The sequence below is a fragment of the Strigops habroptila genome, chromosome 6 (genome assembly GCF_004027225.2).
Source record: "Strigops habroptila isolate Jane chromosome 6, bStrHab1.2.pri, whole genome shotgun sequence".
Lineage (NCBI taxonomy): Eukaryota > Metazoa > Chordata > Aves > Psittaciformes > Psittacidae > Strigops > Strigops habroptila.
This window is the reverse complement of record NC_044282.2, coordinates 75,648,835-75,668,314: the sequence shown is the minus strand read 5'-3', so window position 1 is coordinate 75,668,314 and position 19,480 is coordinate 75,648,835. Positions and strand designations below refer to the sequence as shown.

Below are 19,480 nucleotides of genomic sequence, written 5' to 3'. Positions count from 1 at the left end.
TAGAGCCTTTCAGCACATTGAGCCCCTTCCCAGGCGCTCAGCACAGGAGTGAGCCCAGGGCACAGCTCTGGTGTTCCCAGCGGAGCGCAGACCTGCCGGCCAGGGGCCGGGGATACAGGATGAAAGATGCAGCTGCTGCACTTGGAGATAAGGTGTTCATAGGGCTTGTGCCATCAGAAGCACTAAGGCATTAACAGCACCTCAGTTGAACAGGAGCTGACGTGTGTGTGAGGTGTGACAGCCTCCCTCGCTCCTGCTGCCCTGGGCCACGTCTGGGGCACCGTGTCTATCACACTGACCTCGCACAAACAGCAGCCTCACGAAAGCAGGAGGGAGCAGGCAGACAGCACAGTGCTGTGAGCCACTGTGGCCTTGGCTTGTGCATCCCCACATGCTTGTCACTTGGTTTTTATCCACAGATCATAATTTACACCGTGAGGAAGCTCTCGGACACACCACATTTCAATGGGATTGTGTTTCCTGTCAGTGAAGTTGTTTGCTAGTTCCCAGAGGTGTTTGTTGGAGCCAGGCAGTTCCCTGAACTCAAATCTTGCCTGTGTTTGACCCTGTCTCAAAGTGGTGGCACGTCATTCGTGACGTCATTGCCATTTTGATGCCAACTCTGGGATGTCATGGTCCAACTGTGACTTCACCGCAGGGTCATGGAGGGGGAGAAAGTGGCACATAATGGACAAAGCTGTAATTGAGGCAGCAGCTGGGCAAGTAAATTGCTTGGAGTGGAAATGTTCTGTCAAGCTACCTTGAGGGACAATGAAGTGGGGCCTCTGAGTGAGCCGCTGTCTGGCCACAGCAGCTCCCTTCTGGAGACACGATGTACCCACATCACGCTGTATCAGAAACACACACCTCGGTCTCGTGGGCTTCAGAACGTCCCTTCTCTCCAAGCCGTGCTGTGCAGCTGCCTTGGGAGAGCTGCAAAATGATCATAAATGACATAAACATGAAAAGATTTGATAACTTGGTTTTTTTTCTCCTCACCCTCAGCTTTCTGGGGCGAATCTGACGAGAGCAGCTCTGAGCTCGAGGCTGCTCTGCGCCCCCAAGCCCACAGCACAGAGGCAGATGAATTTGATGACTTCTATGATTAAGATCCCCCTGCTCACTTTTGGGAAGAAATAAGCAGAATCATCTTGTACATATGGGGAGTGCTGCTGTCTGAAGTGCAGCTCCTCACTGCACGGTCAAAGAAAATGTAAATACAGAATAAATATTCTTTGGTTCTGTACCTGGACTCCTGCGTGTGTGTTCTCTTTAGTGCTGAGTGTTTCCCTGGTCTCACAGCACTCCTGCCCCGTGAGACTGAGCCCTTCTGTGGTCTGTTGGTTTTGGGGAAGGAATGAAGGTGTCAGAGATGTCCACGTGCTGTGAGACACCAGCACAGCGCTCGTCTGAGCACAAGCACCTCGGTGGGCTGCGGCTCGACAGCACAGCCTCCTCTCAGGCAGGAGGCTGGGTCTCCGAGTAGCACCCATGGAATTTAGAGTGGTTATTTAATGGCCAAATGAGTCTTGTTTCTATTCTGGCACTTCTTCCACCCTGCCTGGCCACTGCTCCTGTTGCACATGAACATAAAGACCATCCTCTTCGAATGCTTGTATGAATTCTGCTATTTGCCTGCAGAGCTAGATGTGGTTTGCAGGCGGCCAGCAAGCATTCTGGGTATGCATACATATGCTGCGCAGGGCGGGCTGGCATGTTTGATCTTTATCTTCTGCAACAGATCAAGAAGAAGAAAAGCATAAAATGTACATTTTGGAACAGCAGCATTTACATGTGGTGAGCCCCAGTGCTTTTCTGCTTGTGCTTGCTTTGTACAATCCACGCCGGCGCTGCTGCATGGACATCACAGGAACAGGATGGCTCTGGGAGCTTCATGCATTTTTAATTTTCCTCCTTTAATTCCTTTTATCTAAAATGAAGTTCATTAAACATGAGATTTTCTTTCGAAGGGAGAAACCAGAGGACATATTAAAAAAAAAAAAAAAAGAAATCTGTTCATAATTATGGGAAGTTCAAAAGCACAAAGCAGGACCCCAATTACAGCAGTGCTGCATCTCTGCACACAGGCACCAACCTCTGCACCCCGGCCATCAAAAGCAAGTTTTAAATGGTAACAATATTCACTTTAATAAAAAGAGTGTGTAGCTCCAGGCTGTGAAACAAAGGCTGGGGGAAGGCTGGCAAGTGAGAACCCCTGGGCACAGCTGGCTGCGGGGTCCCGGGGGGCTCAGGCAATGGTGCAGGGCCGAGTGTTCCGACAACTGGAAAATCAGCTGCCTGCGGGATGGAGCTGGGTGAGCCTGGGGCAGGGCTGATGCCATGTGGGACAGCTGGGCTCCACTGGAGGCTTTAACGTCCTCCCCCACTGTGCCGGCGTTTCTGTGCCCGTTCAACCACCGGCTAGTTTGGATTAAGCCTCCTGTGATCCCTCCCTCCAGAGGCTGGCTGCCGATACAGCCTCGGCCAGAACACCAGCACAGATCCCTCTGCCCTTCCCAGTTGTTACCACGCCAGGTCCCCATGTCCTGTGGGACCACTGCCCCCTGTGATGCACATGCTGGTTAAGGGATGGGAGGTGTGTGGAGAGGAGGAGGAGGAGACAAGGCAGCCCATCGGGACCACAGGAGGCCTCCTGCCTCCCAAAGCAGCAATTCCCATGTGCCAGGCAGATGGCACAGCTCCCAACACTTCATTGTGATGGCCAACCTCAGTCAGCACTTGGTTATCAATACCAGCGGGAGGGCAATCACATGACTGTCCCCCAAACTGTCACACTTGAGAACAAATTCCACCATGTGATGGCAACGGGACCAGAAGGGCTAGCACCGTCACACTGCTGCTCCTAGTGGGCTACCAGGTAGGTTGAGAGGCTTCTCCTAGCAGGGTGCTGGAGGCTTGTTTTCCTTCGTGTACTGCAGGCTCAGCATCACCCAGGAGCCCTGTACCAGAACCAGAGTCTGAACCCGCTACCCGCAGGCTGCTGCCTGGGTCGTGGCTCCTTGCTGCGTTCTCCAGATCATCCCTAAGCCGCTGTAATTCATTCCTGCTGGCCCCGGCCATCTGCTGAGCGTGAGCTCCCCAGTGCCCTGCACCACAGACCGCTCTGTGTGACTGTGCGGTGAATGGAGACCAAGGTTCATCCGGAAGGAGAATCCCGGCAGCCCGCGCCGCTCAGTAACACTGCATCAAATCCACAGCGCCCTTCTAGCTTTAAGCTCTTCCTGAGCGATTCCAGGTTCTTGATGTCAGCCCACTTCATATCTCCATGCATGATACCAGCGCCCATCACCAGCCTGTGGCGCTTTCCATTCCCTCAGTCCAGCCCAGGCAGAGGCACGCAGCTCCTGACAGCTGACAGATGGCTCGGGGAGCTTCTGCGAAGGCCCTATCTCTGCACCGGTGTTTAAGCGATAGCCGAGTTCCTCCGGAGCATTATTTATTATACTCCTATTGTGCACAGACTCATTAGATGCAAAACATTCTGCCAGTCAACTTTCTTCTGCTCCTTCACAGCTGTCAGCCTGGCAGCCCGCAGATGATGACAGATGACGGTGATGGACGGGGGGACTGTAATCAATAGAGCCTCGCCAGATTGGCATCAGCACGCCACTCACCTGCGGGAAACGCTGTAAGGAAAAGCCTTCCCGGGTTCCCGCTGCGCGCAGCCACTCGGGGCCACGTCCCGTGCTCGTGTCACATCCACGCAGTTGTGAGGCTGAGCTCCACAGCACACCCGCCGACAACAAACAAGTTTGCTTCAGGGTATTTGCAAGGGTTTGCTTCTCATTTTGTTGTTCGGGGTTTTTTTAACAAAACATAGATTGACTTTGCAAGATGTTTGTTGCAGTCTTCATTTTTCAGCACTTGTTTACCCAAGTAATTATGAGATAAGATGATCACATTTCATTTGCATTTGCCAGTGCCTCTGTTTTCTTGAGCATTATCAGAACAACTGATTGCCCATCAATACAACCAACATGTTAATACTAATCTGCCTTACTCCACACGAAATTCCAGGAGGAGAAGCACTACAATAGGCAACTTCAATCAGGGTCCATTTTGTAAGGATCAGATAAAGGACAATCTTTAGCTGATACCGCAGATGCGGTGCCAATACAAAGTTGCTGGGGAAATTTATTCAAGTCACAGATTTTATTAAGAGGAGTGACAACAGAAAATGGCTTAACAACAGCCAAGTGAGGCTAAGAATAATGAGCGCCACACTACTGGGTTAATGTGTTCGACAGCGCATTAGGCAGGTAGCGAGGTCCCTCTCCCCTCCCCAGCGCAGCGGCGCTGACTCCATAAGCGCTGCCGAGACTCTGTTATTTTTGTTAATGATTCCCAGGCTGCTTTTCCCTGTCCTCGCCCCCGTGGCTGCCCTCCTCCCAGAGCCGCTCCGCAGCGCCGGGACGCAGCGGAGCACAGAATCTTCCCCCCGTTAATCCCCTTCAATATAGGAAGGTTTAATTCCATTTCAACATCGCCAAACTGCCAACTTACTTAATGCTATTCGCTTATGCAACGGGCAAAGCGACGGGACGGCGGTTCCTAATGTTGCTTCTTGTGACTGTCACAAACCACACTCGCTGCTTCTGGCCACGTCCCCTCGGCTCCTGCTGCTTCCCTGCCCCCTGCCAGCCCCCAATGGCCCTTTTAACCTGCTTCCCTCACCTCCCATCCGAGCTCCTCGGAGGCAGCGAACCGAGCGCTGGAACTCAGAGCAGCCCCACAGCGCTCCGACAGAGCTGCCGTGCCCCGAATCACTTCAGTCATGTCTTTCTGCCTAAACCCCCACAACAGCAAACTTTGTGAGGTTATTTAGTTAAAAATGAAGGGAAACTCTGTCAGTTTTCACACAGAACCCGGTCCGAGCGCGGGGACGCGGTGCCGCCTCAGGTGCCAGCCTGCTCCCGGGCTTTCCCCTCCTGCCCGCTCTCCCTTGTGCCTGTCAGCTCCGTGCCCGGGAGCTCCCACACCCGCTCGGGGTGAGGAGCCGCCCCTGCCCCTGGGGCGGGGCGGGGCGGGCCGGGCCGGGCCGGGCCCCGCAGCCCCGCACACCCCTCAGCCCCCGCCGCCCCGCTCCGCCTCCCCGGCCCCCGGGGCCGCCATGACACCCTCAGCCCCGCCTCGAAGATGGCGGCCGCGCGGCGGGCGCGCGCTCCCGTGGTGCCCCGCGCCGCCCTGCGCCCCCGGAAGCGCTGCCCGCCGGTGCCGAGGGCCGCGGCGGGGCCCGGGCCGCCATGGGGGTGCCCGCGTTCTTCCGCTGGCTCAGCCGCAAGTACCCCTCCATCATCGTCAGCTGCGTGGAGGAGAAGGTGAGCCGCGGCTCCGGCCGGCATCCTGCCCCGGGGCGCGCCGGCCGGGGGGCTCAGGCCGCGGCGGGCGGCGCTGCCCTCCCCTCAGGGCCGAGCCGCGTCCGGCCCCAGCCCGGCGCCCCCGAGCCCTTTCCGAGCGGGTTCGGTTTCTTGGTGCTGTTTTGTTTGTTGATCCGGTGTGTGTTTGTTAGTTTGTGCCGTTAATCTCGGAGGAAGCGGCCGGTGTCGGGAAGTTGACGCTCCGGCTCGGTTTGCCCTCGCGTTCCGGAGCGGTTCGGCGGCTGGGGAGCGGGGTCTGGGAGCAGGGAATGCGGCTTGGGGGCAGGGAACAGGGTTTCTCCTCCGGTTTCCCCACTCTTCGGGCGGTTCGTGGAAGTGCGAGCCCTTCCCGGGTGCCTTTGTGTTGCCTTGGGCCGAAAGTTAGGTTTTATGGAAGTGTTTGGTGAAACTTGCCGTGAAAGGGGAGCACGGGGACAGTTGTTGCCGTCTCTTTTGTTGCTGTGTGTGCTCATCACAGTCCCTGCTTTTGAACAACGTCCTGGTAAATCACCAGCCAAAGCGAGCTTTAGGACTTGTTGAAAACTAACGTGAGGCTGCCTGTGTGTGAAAGTGATGCATCTGCACGCTTCACAGTTGTGTCGTTTGCAGATCTTACTGGTTTTGTCAGTCTTTTTTTTCGTCAATCAGCCTGTTGATTGCTTTAAGCTGGGTGGCCACTGCTTTAAGCTGATGGTTGTCTGTATCCTCTCCCTTGCACCAGCACCCAGGTCTCGGGAGGTGTCCGAGGAGCCCTTCCTGAGGAGGAACACAGCTGAAGTATGTTTGTGTGTACGTTTTTGCTAGGCAGGTTCTCAGAGGTCTGCTTCCTTTGTGCACATCGCGGCAGCTGCGGGAATGCTTGTGCCATTCTAAGGGGCACAGCCGGAGCTGGAGGGTGACAGGGAGGATGGAAGGTGACAGGGAGGTGACGGGGGTGTCTCCCTTCAGCCACAGCACAGACTGACTTCGGGTTCAAGTCGCTGCACTGTGGTAGCTTTACAGTGAAGTGAACACGTGAAGTTGTTCTCTTCAGGTCTAACTTAGCCCCCAGTTTTCCTGAGAAGACAAACTCTTGGAGTTCGTGCTTCCCAGCTGCTTTTCCTGATGCTTTTCTGAGTAGTGTGTATCACCCTTTGTAGGAGCTGTGCTCTGCTCTTCTTCCTAATAGCGTTTTTGGAAGTTCACGTCTTTGTTCAGGTGCCTTGTTGCTACCTCCTGTCCCTCCTGGGAGGATGTGCCTCACGTTTGGGAAACGCTGTGCTGTGAAGGAGATAGAAATGTGTGAAGATGAGGGGAAAAACAGTGAAGTGATTGAATTACAGAGTGGCACTGGGTTTTTCTGACTGCACCTGCCTTCGGCAAGATTTCCACATACATGAATGGCAGACAGATCATTTTTAGTGTTCAGTTCTTGTTACAGCCAGGGTGGTTTTGTGGTTGAGATTCATGCAGTGAAACAGAATCACAGATTTGGGTTAATCAAATGTTGCACAGTTAAAACTGAGTTACTCTTGGTTTTATTGCAGCTGTGGTTTCAGTTAGCCTCCCTCAGCACCTTGTTTCTTTTACCTGTAGCTGCAAGAAGTGAGTTTTTACCCCAGTGGATAGATAAGATTTGAGGATTTGTCTGCCTGGGGGAAGTGTTAGAGTAAAAGGTGGTTTGTGGGTTTACAAAGTAGAGCTTGAGAGCTGCTCATGCGGGTGCTCGCTCTGCAATAAGCTGTTGGCAGCTGGCAGTGATCGTTCTGGTCGCTTTACCAACCTCCTGGGGTTGTGTCACCTCTGATGTGATCTGTTCTGAGGATCTGGGTAACCCTCTCTTTAAAGAGCTCTTGGGTACATGTCATGTTTGTGTCTGCCAGCAAAAAGGGGGTGACAAGTGTGTTTGGGGGCAGTTGAAGAACAATGTGTCTCTATTGAGTGTGTGACTGCTGACATGGCATTTGCTTTCTCTCAGCTTTAGAGCACTAACACCTGAGCATGTGTGTGTGTATCCTCTCTGTTGTCTTCAACTCATGCTGGTTGGGATGTTTTGAAGCAGTTCTTCTGATCAAAGGGATGCAGATAGAGTTTTGCCAATATAAAGCAAATTGATTTAGAGGTTTGTGTGCATTAAGAATGGGTGTTTTACATTTTTTGTCTTAAGAGCTTGTCCAGCTGTTTCTGGATAATACTTTAAGATCTGCCTATTCAAAAGGAGACAGTTTAAACAGCAAATATGTTGACAATCTGTACCCATTAAGTAGTTTTCTCTAAGAGCAGAAGACTTTCTTTGTCAGCACATTTGTAAACATTTAGATAATCTTTGTGTACCAAAACCTGCTCTAATATTTAGGTAAAATAAAGGTTTGTGTAGCCTTGGCTGTACTGAGTTAGTCATTGTATGTCCTTTTTCTTTTTTTGTCTTTAATAATGGAGCTTGTAACGGCAAATGTTCTTTATTAAAAGAAATGGAAAGATAAGACAAATTCCACTGGGCCACGTTAGATTTGTCTAACTGAAGTGTCAGATCCTGATGTCCTCATCCACGTTGCGTTGTTCCAACCTAGGAGCACGTTGCAATTACTGTAAGGACAGCACATGGATAATTCTTACTCATTAATATTTTTATATTCAAATCTAGGCATAACTCTGAGAGCAGGCTGGGACAGTGGTGAGAGGCTGTGGTTTGTCTTACTGGAGATGAATTTGAACTTCTCTCACAATGTAATCAGCTCCGTGTGTGTTTTAGGATTGCTGTAAATCTCTCTAATCAGAAATTTTGTGTCTCCCAGTAGCGTGTCTCTTTGAAATATTAAAAAGTTGATCCTTGTTCTCTTACCTTGCTAGATTATTTCTTTTTCTTAAATCTGATTAATCTTCTTCTTAAGCTGAGCAGGAAGAATAAGAGGAAGATCTTGAAGATAATATAAAATCCAGGAGAGAATATTCTTAATCAAATTCATACGAATTAATAAAGCTGCAACTAAAGTATCATATCTGAAGATCTATTTTCAATGGTTTCAAAAGAGGCTGTAGATTAAAAGTGAACAGTTTAGTTATATCACAAGAGATATCACTCCCAGATACTTAAACCTTTTACAAGGCTGTTATATTAAAAATCTGATAGGTTTATGAGGATGTAATGGTGAAGTTGCTGACATAGTGGTATGCAGATGAAAACTGAATGGCTTTCGAAGCCATCTAAAAGAGATCATATTTATTTTGCTTTGCCTTCAAGACTGACAGTAAGATCTGTGACAGGGGCAGTTTTATTTTCCATACCACATAGGTGTAAGCCTTTGATATTGTCTGGGTCACAGGTCACTGGCAAGAGGTTTGGTGAAAGATCAAGTAGAACACAAGGCAAGCTTCTCGTCCCCTTACCTGATGTAAGCCGGAATGGATGCTCTTCTAAACTGTGGGCCTTGGTTGCCCACACTAACTTTAATAGAAGCACAAGGTACAGTACAGTGTGTGCACCTGACAGTGGTTTGTGTGTGTGTGTTCTGGAAAGTCCAGTGTAGGAAGAGGATCCGAACAGTGGTCAAGATTTCATCTGCCAGGATTTGGCTAGTTTGGGTCATAGAATCCCAGACAGGTTTGTGTTGGAAGGGACCTTAAAGCTCCTGCAGTTCCAACTCTCTGCCACGGGCAGAGACACCTTTCACTAGAGCAGGTTGCTCCAAGCCCCTGTGTCCAACCTGGCCTCAATGGTGAATGGATGAATAGTGTAAGAAAGATGTGAATTGGAAGGAATTTCACCTGTTTTCAAGAAGTGAAATGGAGGGACATAGTGCTCAGTTATTTAAAAATGAATTCACAGAATTGCCCCAAAAGAATTCTGCACAGCTCTAACTGTGAAAAGTGTGTAAATATGAAATAAAGACCTTAATGTTGCTTTAGAAGTTTGAATTTTTGCCTTTTAAGACTGGGATAAGTTCAGCTACTGCTGCTGCTACTCTAAGCAGGAAAATTGTGAGAGAGTCGATGGTATGATCTGCAAGTGTTGGGTTTGCTTTTCTTTCCTTTTGCATCCGATAGTTTGAGCTCTGCACCAGAGATGTGGGAAACTCACTGAATGAGCAGCGGGCAGCAGGTCTGCAAACAGAAGTTCAGGGAAGTGCTTGATGTTGGTTCATCAACTGCTGATAAGTTCCAAGTGAAGGAGAGAACAAGCAGTGTCACATTTTCTCCTCCTGTCTCATGCACTATGTGACATAGCTTTTATGTAATAACATGACTTTCATTTTTCTAATTTCACTTTATGCCAAGCTGTTAGATTACACTTCATTCTGGCTCTGTGATATAACCCTTTCCAGTTGTAGTTTCTCTGAAAATCATTTGGCTTTTTCTTGATCAATTCATGTCTCTTCCGTCACTGATGCTGTTGGTGTTTAATTCAGTGTTGGGCTGGTGGTGTTGCTTTGGAAGGGAGAACCTGGGTTGCTCACAGTGGCTGTGAGGGTGTTGCTAACTGCCTGTTGACCAGAGCAAACTAACAGCACAACCCCAAACAAAACCAACATACTAACCCCAAAGGCATGGTGAGGAAGCAGAATTGAACGTGGGTGCCAATCCACCTTGTACAGGAGCCACTCTGAAACACTTACCAGTGTTTCAAACCTACCTTGACAGCCTGAGAGAAGGGGATGAGGGGTTTTTATGCAGGTGTTACAGTGCCAACTCCAGCTCTGCTTTGGGGCTGGTTGGAGAGACTGTTCTCTTCACCCAGATAGTTATTCGTCATTGATGTCACAGCATACACAAAATAGTGTGGGATTGTTTATTACTTCCAGTTCAGCTGGGATTTGTTTTCTTTGTACTTCTGGGTTCACCTTGTATAGCCTGTTGTAAGTGTTAAAGAATGTTGGAGTAGTACAGTAATGTAGGTGGCTATAGTGGCTTTGGGGCAATTGGAAGTTGGCTTCACATTTACCATCTGCTCTGTGGCCTGAGCTTCATGTTCATGAGGCAGCAGACAAAGCACTGACGTAGAGGAAGCAAAGCTTTAGAGCCGAAAGTTTACTTGTAAGGACTGGATTTTATTTAGCATTTCAAACACATCCACAGACAAACTCAGAGGCAGGAGTGGAAGAGTTCAGGGGTTTGAGCATCTCGATGCATTTGATAGTCATGAGGAAATGTAAGACGTGTACCCAAAGTGGAGATTGGCTGGTGGGATCTGAAAAGATCTCCTTCCTTTGTGTGGAGGAACCTGGAGAAACTCCTCTTTCTAGTTACATATCCTCATCCTTTGCTCACCAGGATGCTCTGATGTACTTTGTGCAGCTCATCATGTAATCAGCCATGTGTCAGCCATGACTCACTTTTACTGCCCTGCCTCCCTCAGATCTGGGTGTGTGACTGAAGTACGGGGTTATAGTGAGAGAAGGCAGAGGTGCGAGTTTGGACGTGTCAGTCTGGGGAACTGAGCGTTTGAAGTAGAGAGATTTTGTTTCTGCTTGGTTATCACGTTAAAGTCCTAGCATCACAGTATCAACTTTGAAGTCCCTTTGCTAAATTCTGGGGGAGTCGCTATGGTCCTGGCAGTAAAAGGAATTGCTTTCTTGAATAATCAGGGATATGGAAACTTCTGGTTTATAACACATGCTGATCAATGGAAATGAACTAACTCTGCCATAGCTCATCATAATGTGTTCTAGTTGTGCTAGTTTGTAAACATCTTTAAAAAAGAGAAAGAAAGTGCTATTTTAATAGTGTGATCTTGCATTATAGAACCCCAGACTAGTTTGGGATGAAGGGACCTTAAAGCTCATCCAATTCCAACCCCCTGCCACAGGCAGGGACACCTTCCACTAGAGCAGGTTGCTCCAAGCCCCTGTGTCCAACCTGGCCTTGAACACTGCCAGGGATGGGGCAGCCACAGCTTCTCTGGGAAAAGTCTGTGCCAGCGCCTCAGCACCCTCACAGGGAAGAGCTTCTTCCTTATATCCAGCCTGAACTTTCCCTGTTTCAGTTTGAACCCATTACCCCTTGTCCTGTCGTTACAGTCCCTGATGAAGAGTCCCTCTCCAGCATCCTTGTAGCCCCCTTCATTATGTGGGTAGCTTGTTACTATCTTTTTTCCCACTGCCCTTAAAAAAATAAGCTTTTATCAGTCTGTCCATTAGTGTATCTGTGGTTACTTGTGATACTTCTGTAGTCAAGTACTGAAATACTTGTCCCAACTGCATTCACAGGCCAAGGAGTGCAATGGCGTCAAGGCTCCCATTGACACAAGCAAACCGAACCCCAACGAGGTGGAGTTTGATAACCTCTATTTGGATATGAATGGTATAATTCACCCTTGTACACACCCCGAAGACAAGTAAGGCAGTTTTTTGTCTCATTACAAATAGGACTCACTGATAGCATTTCAGATGTTAAATTGGATGCTCTGGGTTCTAGGCCAGCGCCCAAAAATGAAGATGAAATGATGGTTGCAATTTTCGAGTATATTGACAGGATCTTCAACATTGTAAGACCAAGGAGACTTCTCTACATGGCTATAGATGGAGTAGTAAGTATTGATATATTGAGTTCCCAGTAATGGCTGTTGGTAAAATTGGGGTAGATGCCACCCATTCCTGTAAGATCTTTTGGAAAATAGTTTTCTAACCTGAAAAACTATGGGGACAAGACAAATCCCTGTTTCAGTTGCAGTTTAGACTGATGTCTTGTTAAATACTGGTAGAATTGCTACCAAAAACAACTAGCAGAGAGGAAGCAATTGGCCAGATGCAATAACTGACCCAAGCATTGTGATACCTTTTTTAGGCTCCACGTGCAAAAATGAATCAGCAGCGGTCAAGAAGATTCAGAGCATCAAAGGAGGGCATGGAAGCTGCTGAAGAGAAGCAAAAAATAAGACAAGAAATTCTGGCAAAAGGTACAACTGTGACACCCACATCCGAGGGGTTTCAGTGAGAGTCACCCTGTTGGTTTTGAACACTTCAATGAGAGTTAGAAAGGGGATGTTCTGCTTAGTGGATATTTGTCTGCGTTACTAGGAGGGTATAGCAAGCCCACACAGAAGGATGGATCAGTGTTTTCCAAAGTTAGAAACGAGGATAAAACTAATGTCACTTTTTTCTTCTTCTCTCCCTTCCTCTGCCTGAAATGGATTTGTGTTGAGTACTCAATTCCTTTAGAAAAAATTTGAACATAAGAGCAAGGACAAATGTGATCGTGGGAAACTAATCAAAATCCTTATGGAAGGAAAAACAGATTTGTAGGGCTTGGTGAAAGGAAAGTTGAGGCTTAAAGTCAGGGATCACATGGGAATAATACAGCACAGGAATAACAGACTACGAGCAAGGGTAGTTACAGTTACTTGTGAGTGGAAACTCTAGGCTCAGTGAGGCAACGAAGTCAGCACAACTTTGTAAGGGTGACAGTGGCGCACGGAAGGAGTGTGTGTAACTGAAGCATGGGCTGGAGCAGTCCATGCAGGTGGCATAGGAGGAGTGAATGCTGTAGCCCAGGCGAGGGGACCGTCGTGTAACCTCGGAGGAGGCTAAAGAGGGAGGGCAAAGACCTTTTTAACATTTCTTCCTGTAGCATTCCTAGACTACGAAGACCTTTTATGAAGCTCAGAGATGAGAGAAGTTGGTGTAACCCTGTTTGTGAGCCCAAGTGAATAGATAGTGGAAACATAGGGGAGAATATGTAAGAACATAATTATTTCCTAATGTTTTCTCTCATTTAGCAAGCTTAGTTTCTTTGAGATTTCTTTCACAGTCTTTCTGACAGACTAGGTAGTGAAACCACTCTTCTGAAGTTAACAACGTTTGTAAATGTACTAACACTTTATTTTAAGCTGGAGATAGTGTAAGAGCTATGGTAAGAGCTGTTTCAGTTTTGTTGTTTGTTTGCTTTTTTAAACAAACTAATATTCAATAAGTGTTAATTATTACCAGGGGAACCATCTGGGGTTTTGTCATGCAAAAATGTATTTAGTGTTCCATAGTGATTTACAATGTTCCATATTGATTTAAGTCTGTTGAATGTTTTTATTGCTCTAGGTGGCTTTCTTCCTCCAGAAGAAGTGAAGGAGAGATTTGACAGCAACTGTATCACCCCAGTAAGTAATCTTGCACTTCACCCAGCAATTGCCAGGGGCTGAGTGAAGGCTTCAGTTCTTTTCCTCTGTCACTTTTTAGGGAACGGAGTTTATGGACAATCTTGCTAAATGCCTCCGCTATTACATCGCAGACCGCTTGAACAGTGACCTGGGGTGGAAGAATCTGACAGTAAGTTTCACAGCTTCACACTTGAGGAAAATGAAGGTGATCTGCTAGGCTGGGTTGGGATATGATTGGAGAGGGACTTCAGAGATATATTTCATCTAATAACACAATCTAACAGCACCATTCGTTTTGATTTCATTTAAGGGCAATGAGAAGATTTGACAGTAGAAGCCACAGTTTGGTATAATGGAGACAGGAGTTTAGGAATACTTTTTCTTCTTTCGGGGAAAGTGTCAAGATACACTGTCTGTGTATTCTTTTCACTATTTCTTTTTAAACTCATTTGCTACCTCAGATGGGCTGCATTTTCTCCTCAGAATATTCTGATGGTGGATGGCAGTAGATGGCAGGCAACAAAAATAATACATACCAGCTTTCTTGCCTTTCTGGCCTTTGAAATCCTCTCCTCCTGTTCCTCAACAACTCCACTGCCACTGAGTTTTGTGTCTGACAGCCCTGTGTTTGGTCTGTACAAGAGCAGAGTAGTCAGTCCTCTCAAATGTAGCTGTGTGGTGTTTTCCGTCTGTTGATTGTTAAAGCGGCCTCATTAGAGGGCAGTTGACTCTGCTTAATTTCCTCCATCAGACGTGAGTGTTACAAAGGCTACTGCTCATCTGGGCACCAGTGTAAGGAAGTGTATGATGTGATAATGTATCAGCCTGTGTTGGAGTGCAGAAGATCTAAGGGGAAGCTGGCATATGTCTGCTTTATCTGTTAGTTCTCTAGTGTGTATTTTGATTGTCCTGGTTATTTGTCAGGAAACTTCAAATATATGAATGTATTTGAATCAATATACCAGCTTCATCCTAGAATTACTAGAAAAAAATGAAGGCATATTCACTGGTTCCAAACTCTTAAATCATTTCATTTTGAATCTTAATATCTTAGTTAAAACTACACATCAGAGTTTCCAGCATTCATAAATCAGATTCAGCACTCCGTATAAGATCTACAGAAGCTGTGGCAGCATAAATTGTTTCCCTCATTTAAATGTTTCCCAGGTTATTTTGTCTGATGCCAGTGCTCCAGGTGAAGGGGAACATAAAATCATGGATTACATTAGAAGACAAAGAGGTAAAATTCAAATAAATGTGATCATTTTATTTTAAATTAAGGTTTAGTCAGTAATAATTTATTTTGGATGACTTTGGTTAACTAAATGTAATTTTCTTTTGTATAGCTCAACCAAACCACGACCCAAACACTCATCATTGTCTGTGTGGGGCTGATGGTGAGTTCTCTTTTGCTAACAATATGTCCTGTTGAGCTGCTTTGTTCTGTTTTGTGGTTGAGGTGGGCTGTAGTTTTTAGGCTTTCACTTGTATTTGTGTGGATTAGTTTTTGAAAGCTCTGTGTTTGGGGAAAGCCCTAGCACTGTCTGAGGCTGAAGGACTAACATTGCCTTAGGTGTACCTGGTAGTTTGTGGGCAAGCACATCTGTGTGTTCACACTTGCTTAAGGTAGAATGTGCTTTGCTTTCAAACTTCTTTTTTAAAAAGCTTAATAACATCTATCTTTCATTATGTTTTATTCTTCTCTTTTGGTTGGCAGCTGATCTGATCATGCTTGGGTTAGCTACACATGAACCAAACTTCACTATAATTAGGGAAGAGTTTAAACCAAATAAACCCAAGCCCTGTGCTCTTTGTAACCAGATGGGCCATGAGGTTAAGGATTGCCAAGGTTTGCCCAGAGAAAAACAAGGCAAGGTAAGGATTCTGCTATTTCTAGAAATACTTTTTATCTATGAGCTGATTCATGTTTTAATGACATCCTTAAGTTGTTCTTGCTGTTGATTTTGGCTGAAACATAATGCAAACTGTATTATTGCAATTGCCTAGCTTTACTTTTCACAAGTGAAAATTGTACTTCTGTAGCACAAACATGCCAAACCTAACGCCCTCACTTGTGTTCTGTTGGTTTGTTGTTGTTTTTCACTGGTGAGAGAAAACGATCAGTAACTTGAGAGATGCAGAGTAGCACAATGCATGCTTGGCTTGAGAAGCTGCGTTGACTCCTCTCAAAGTCAGCCTTTAAAACTGAGCTGGAGAAACCTTAAGGTGAGCTTGGATGTAATGCAGCTCTTTGCTTCTCTTTTAGCATGATCAGTTTGCAGACAGTCTTCCTATGGCTGAGCAGGAATTTATCTTCATCCGGTTATGTGTTTTGCGAGAGGTATGTTGAAGCAGTTGCTGTATCTGCTTTCTATAAATAGTGTTTTAAACTCCATACACAGTGTTTTCTAATGTCCTTTTCCTTCTGTGTGTGCGTTGCAGTATTTGGAAAGAGAACTCACTATGGCCAGTCTGCCTTTCACTTTTGATTTTGAAAGAAGTGTTGATGACTGGGTCTTTATGTGCTTCTTTGTGGGAAATGACTTTCTTCCTCATCTGCCATCTTTGGAGATCAGGTAGATGAGAATATATGTTTTCTTACCCTGCAAGTATTCCCACTGGGGTTTTACATGATAAGAATCTAATGCTTTTGTTTGGTTTTAGGGAGGGAGCAATCGACCGCTTGGTGAACATATATAAAAATGTGGTGCACAAAACTGGGGTAAGATTTTTGCCTTTTCTTTAAAAACATCTGGTGTTTGCTACAAAAAGAGGCTTGTTTTTCAACTATATTCCTTTCTGCTTTGCAGGGCTACCTCACAGAAAGTGGTTTTGTCAACCTGCAGCGGGTCCAGATGATCATGTTGGCTGTCGGAGAAGTTGAAGATAGTATTTTCAAGAAGAGGAAAGATGATGATGTAAATTCTTTGTTACGTTCTTGGTGGTTGGTTTAATCATGTTACTGTCAGACTGTGACACTCCTTTAACAGAACAAGCCAAAAAAACCCGAAACTTTGTATTTTTTTCTCATAAATTCTAATTAATTCCTCCACACTCAAAAAAGAATGGCGTGCTCCTGGGTGATTTTCTTTCCCTGCCCTGCAAGGCCTGTTTTTCTGATTGGCATCCCAAATAATAGCAGAATGAGAGTTCTGTTACTGCCTGCAGCTTTTTGAATAGCTGCTATGTAAATTGGTGCAGGAATTGTAATGTGCTATAACCTGTGGAAGTCAGGCCAGGAGCAGGGCTGAAACGCGTTCTTGCCTCACGTGCCTCCTGCCATTTGAAATGTGTCCATAAGTTGTTCTCTTAGTCTGTCTCTGCAGTTTGTGCAGTTTTTTGCAAACATATTCCAGTTTATTCATAAAGTACAGGAGATAAAATACCTTGTGAATGTAAGAGCAAAATTGTATTTAATTTCCAGTCAAAAATGGCATGCCAGTGCTGGCAAAATGTTTGGGTTAGAATTGCCCCAGTTGCATCTCTCATGAAGTGGAAATGCCGATTTGATGTTCAAGTTTTCAGCTTCCATGGCCCAAGAATGAGAAGTCTCTTTCCTTGAACCAGCTCTTTTCCTGTTTTTAGGGCTTTAATGTCTCCTACTTTTTTTACTTGGTGGCTGTTCCAGTGCAGGCAAGGAGCTTGTGTCCTTCGACACTGCTGTCACCTTGAAGTAAGGCTATAGCTAAGCTTAGAAGATGGTATAAGCCATTACCAAAATTGTTGGTAGCTGCGTTGAATACACAGCTACTGTTTTCCCCCATAGTTTATCAGGATAGAAAATTCTATCCCATTTCTATTGGATTTACAGACACAAGCATTAACCTCTGTCTTTTTCAAAACATTACATAAAAGCCTCATGGCCTTCTGGTCAGTTTAGGATTGCAATTAAATACTTTTCCAATAAACGTGTGTGTTGGCTGACTTTATTTGTCTTTATTCACTATTTAGGATAACTTTAAAAGACGACAAAAAGAGAAAAGGAAAAGAATGAAGGTAAGTTAATTCCTTTTACAGTGCAAAACCCAGCGAGAATTAAAACGTGTACGATAGCTTTCAGCAGATGTGGTGGTTGAAACTGCAGCTGTAATTGTGGTACTTTCTGTCCTGTGTGAACTATTTTGAAGAAGGAATTGCATGTTAAAGGTTTCTTAAGAGGGAAAGGCAGGAGAATGTTGGATGCACTGGATGACAGCTGTATGCTGTGTCCTTCAAATCTGCACTTCTGTGATTATGTAGTGATGCTTCAGCATGGTCACTGTGCAGGGATTGCTTTTCATGCATTGATACAAGTCTTCTCAGCAATTGTATTGCTGAAGGCAGTGGAGTTCAGGTTTAAGTACATACACAGCTTGTATTAAATGGATTTGCTTGATTAGAGGCATGTTTCTAAAAAAGCAAGGAAGGCTTACCCCAAACTGCAGTTCTCTCATGTTCTGCCTGCGAGCAAGTCAGTGTTGCCAGATACCTCTCAAATGTGATAAAGAAGCATTAGCTGTAGAGGGAACACGTTTGCCCTTTCTGACCCATGTGTAAACTGAATTCTTTAAGGTTATGGTATTGGAATGATACGGAGTTTTCCTCTACTCCCAAAGTATTCTGGCATTTCAAAAATGGGCTCTTGCAGTTTGTTTCTACGGCTTTGTTCTTGGTTAGGGCATTCAGGTAAGTGTAGCTTCCAGGGCATGTGATGCTCCCACTGTGAGTACTATCTAGATCTTGTGTTTGTTTTTTAAATTACATATTATCTGACTATCCCTATTAGACCGGAAGAGGTTATTCACTTTGCTTACGAAAAATACATGCCTCACAGCATGTTAGATGAAGTTTCACTTACCCAAAAACCATCTTTCAGCTCACATAGAAAGAACACAGGCACAAAATGCAGGGTTTGATTGGGTATTTTTAAGAAGAGCTTAATAAATTACAGGAATATAAGGGTCTTTCTTGTGTCATCTTATGTCTGGTTGAGATTATTACACATAACTAAAGCTGAAGTCAGTAAATTATGCTTGTTTTGTGTAGCATGTTAATCTGAAAACCGAGAGAGCGTATCATGGCGCTGCTGTGGAGATTACACAGCTTTTCCACTACACTCTCTGTATTTATCTTTCAGAGGGATCAGCCTTCTTTTATTCCTGGTGGACAGTTTTCCCCTCAAGCTCTGGGAAATCGATCCAGTCCTCAGGCAATCAGTAACCCCAGACAAGCTGCCTTTGAGATGAGGATGCATGACAGACAGAATTCTGTAAGTACATGTTCAAAGGTATTTACACACAGAAGGGCAGTAATCACATCCTGTGCTGCTCTGGACACCTTTTCCTCTAACCCATCGAGCTTTCTTGAAAAGCAGGCACCAGGAAAATTTATTTTTCAAGGAAGTGGCTTTTAATAACCAGTTTTTGTGAGATTACTTGAATAAAGCTGTGTTCTTTATTTTAATGTTTGGTATGATGCTGCTTGTTACATAGTTCTGGGAGGGCAAGTGTGAGGTGAATGCATCCGAGTCAAATACACTGGCTCTTCTCCTCAGACTTGTTTGGCACTTGTGGAGTCAGGTTTAGGAACTTCCTCTGGATGTTTGGGAGAGACACACGCTGAATACCTGAGCTTGTTAATATTCTTTTTGGAATTTATATAGACACACAGACATAGATACCTGTATCTCGGAACTTGTGATTTGCATAGCTATGTGTTTGTCAGCTGCTTTTGCTTGCCCAAGTGTGGCTTTTTGCTGGGAAGAGTTGAAAATCGGATGAAGTTTTTGGAAAGGTGTTAGAAAGTGAGGGAAAACCAGAAATAAGTTGAATTCTCTGTTAGAAGGCTGGGGTTTTAATTTTAAGTAACAATTTTGATAAATCTTTTCCTTCTGGGCATAAATCTTCAAGCAGTGAACAAATTAAAGGTACTTTTCCTCATAAAGATGTGGGTCCTGTCTCTTACATCTGAATAAATATAAAATGCTTTTTGAAAGCATAATCTCTGCTATTCTTCCCTTTAAATCTTCAAACTTTGGCACATGTGTTAAACAAATCAG

General features: G+C 45.7%; 2 protein-coding genes across 4 annotated transcripts in view; both read left to right on the top strand.

Annotated features, from left to right (window-relative positions):
- Positions 1–1,252, top strand: part of KIZ (kizuna centrosomal protein) — a 46,386-nt gene extending 45,134 nt beyond the window's left edge. For all 3 annotated transcript variants that reach the window (XM_030490141.1, XM_030490142.1, XM_030490140.1), the window contains one exon: positions 1,006–1,252. In XM_030490141.1, the coding sequence (XP_030346001.1) occupies positions 1,006–1,109 (104 nt within the window). In that variant the 3' untranslated portion in view covers positions 1,110–1,252. The remainder of the gene's footprint in view (positions 1–1,005) is intronic.
- Positions 1,253–5,027: 3,775 nt separating this feature from the next.
- Positions 5,028–19,480, top strand: part of XRN2 (5'-3' exoribonuclease 2) — a 49,579-nt gene continuing 35,126 nt past the window's right edge. The window contains exons 1-15 of the mRNA XM_030489635.1: positions 5,028–5,339; positions 11,561–11,688; positions 11,769–11,880; positions 12,138–12,249; positions 13,385–13,443; positions 13,523–13,612; positions 14,611–14,683; positions 14,790–14,840; positions 15,161–15,318; positions 15,710–15,784; positions 15,886–16,019; positions 16,108–16,165; positions 16,254–16,361; positions 17,395–17,439; positions 18,560–18,691. Of these exons, the coding sequence (XP_030345495.1) occupies positions 5,265–5,339; positions 11,561–11,688; positions 11,769–11,880; positions 12,138–12,249; positions 13,385–13,443; positions 13,523–13,612; positions 14,611–14,683; positions 14,790–14,840; positions 15,161–15,318; positions 15,710–15,784; positions 15,886–16,019; positions 16,108–16,165; positions 16,254–16,361; positions 17,395–17,439; positions 18,560–18,691 (1,410 nt within the window). The 5' untranslated portion in view covers positions 5,028–5,264. The remainder of the gene's footprint in view (positions 5,340–11,560; positions 11,689–11,768; positions 11,881–12,137; positions 12,250–13,384; positions 13,444–13,522; positions 13,613–14,610; positions 14,684–14,789; positions 14,841–15,160; positions 15,319–15,709; positions 15,785–15,885; positions 16,020–16,107; positions 16,166–16,253; positions 16,362–17,394; positions 17,440–18,559; positions 18,692–19,480) is intronic.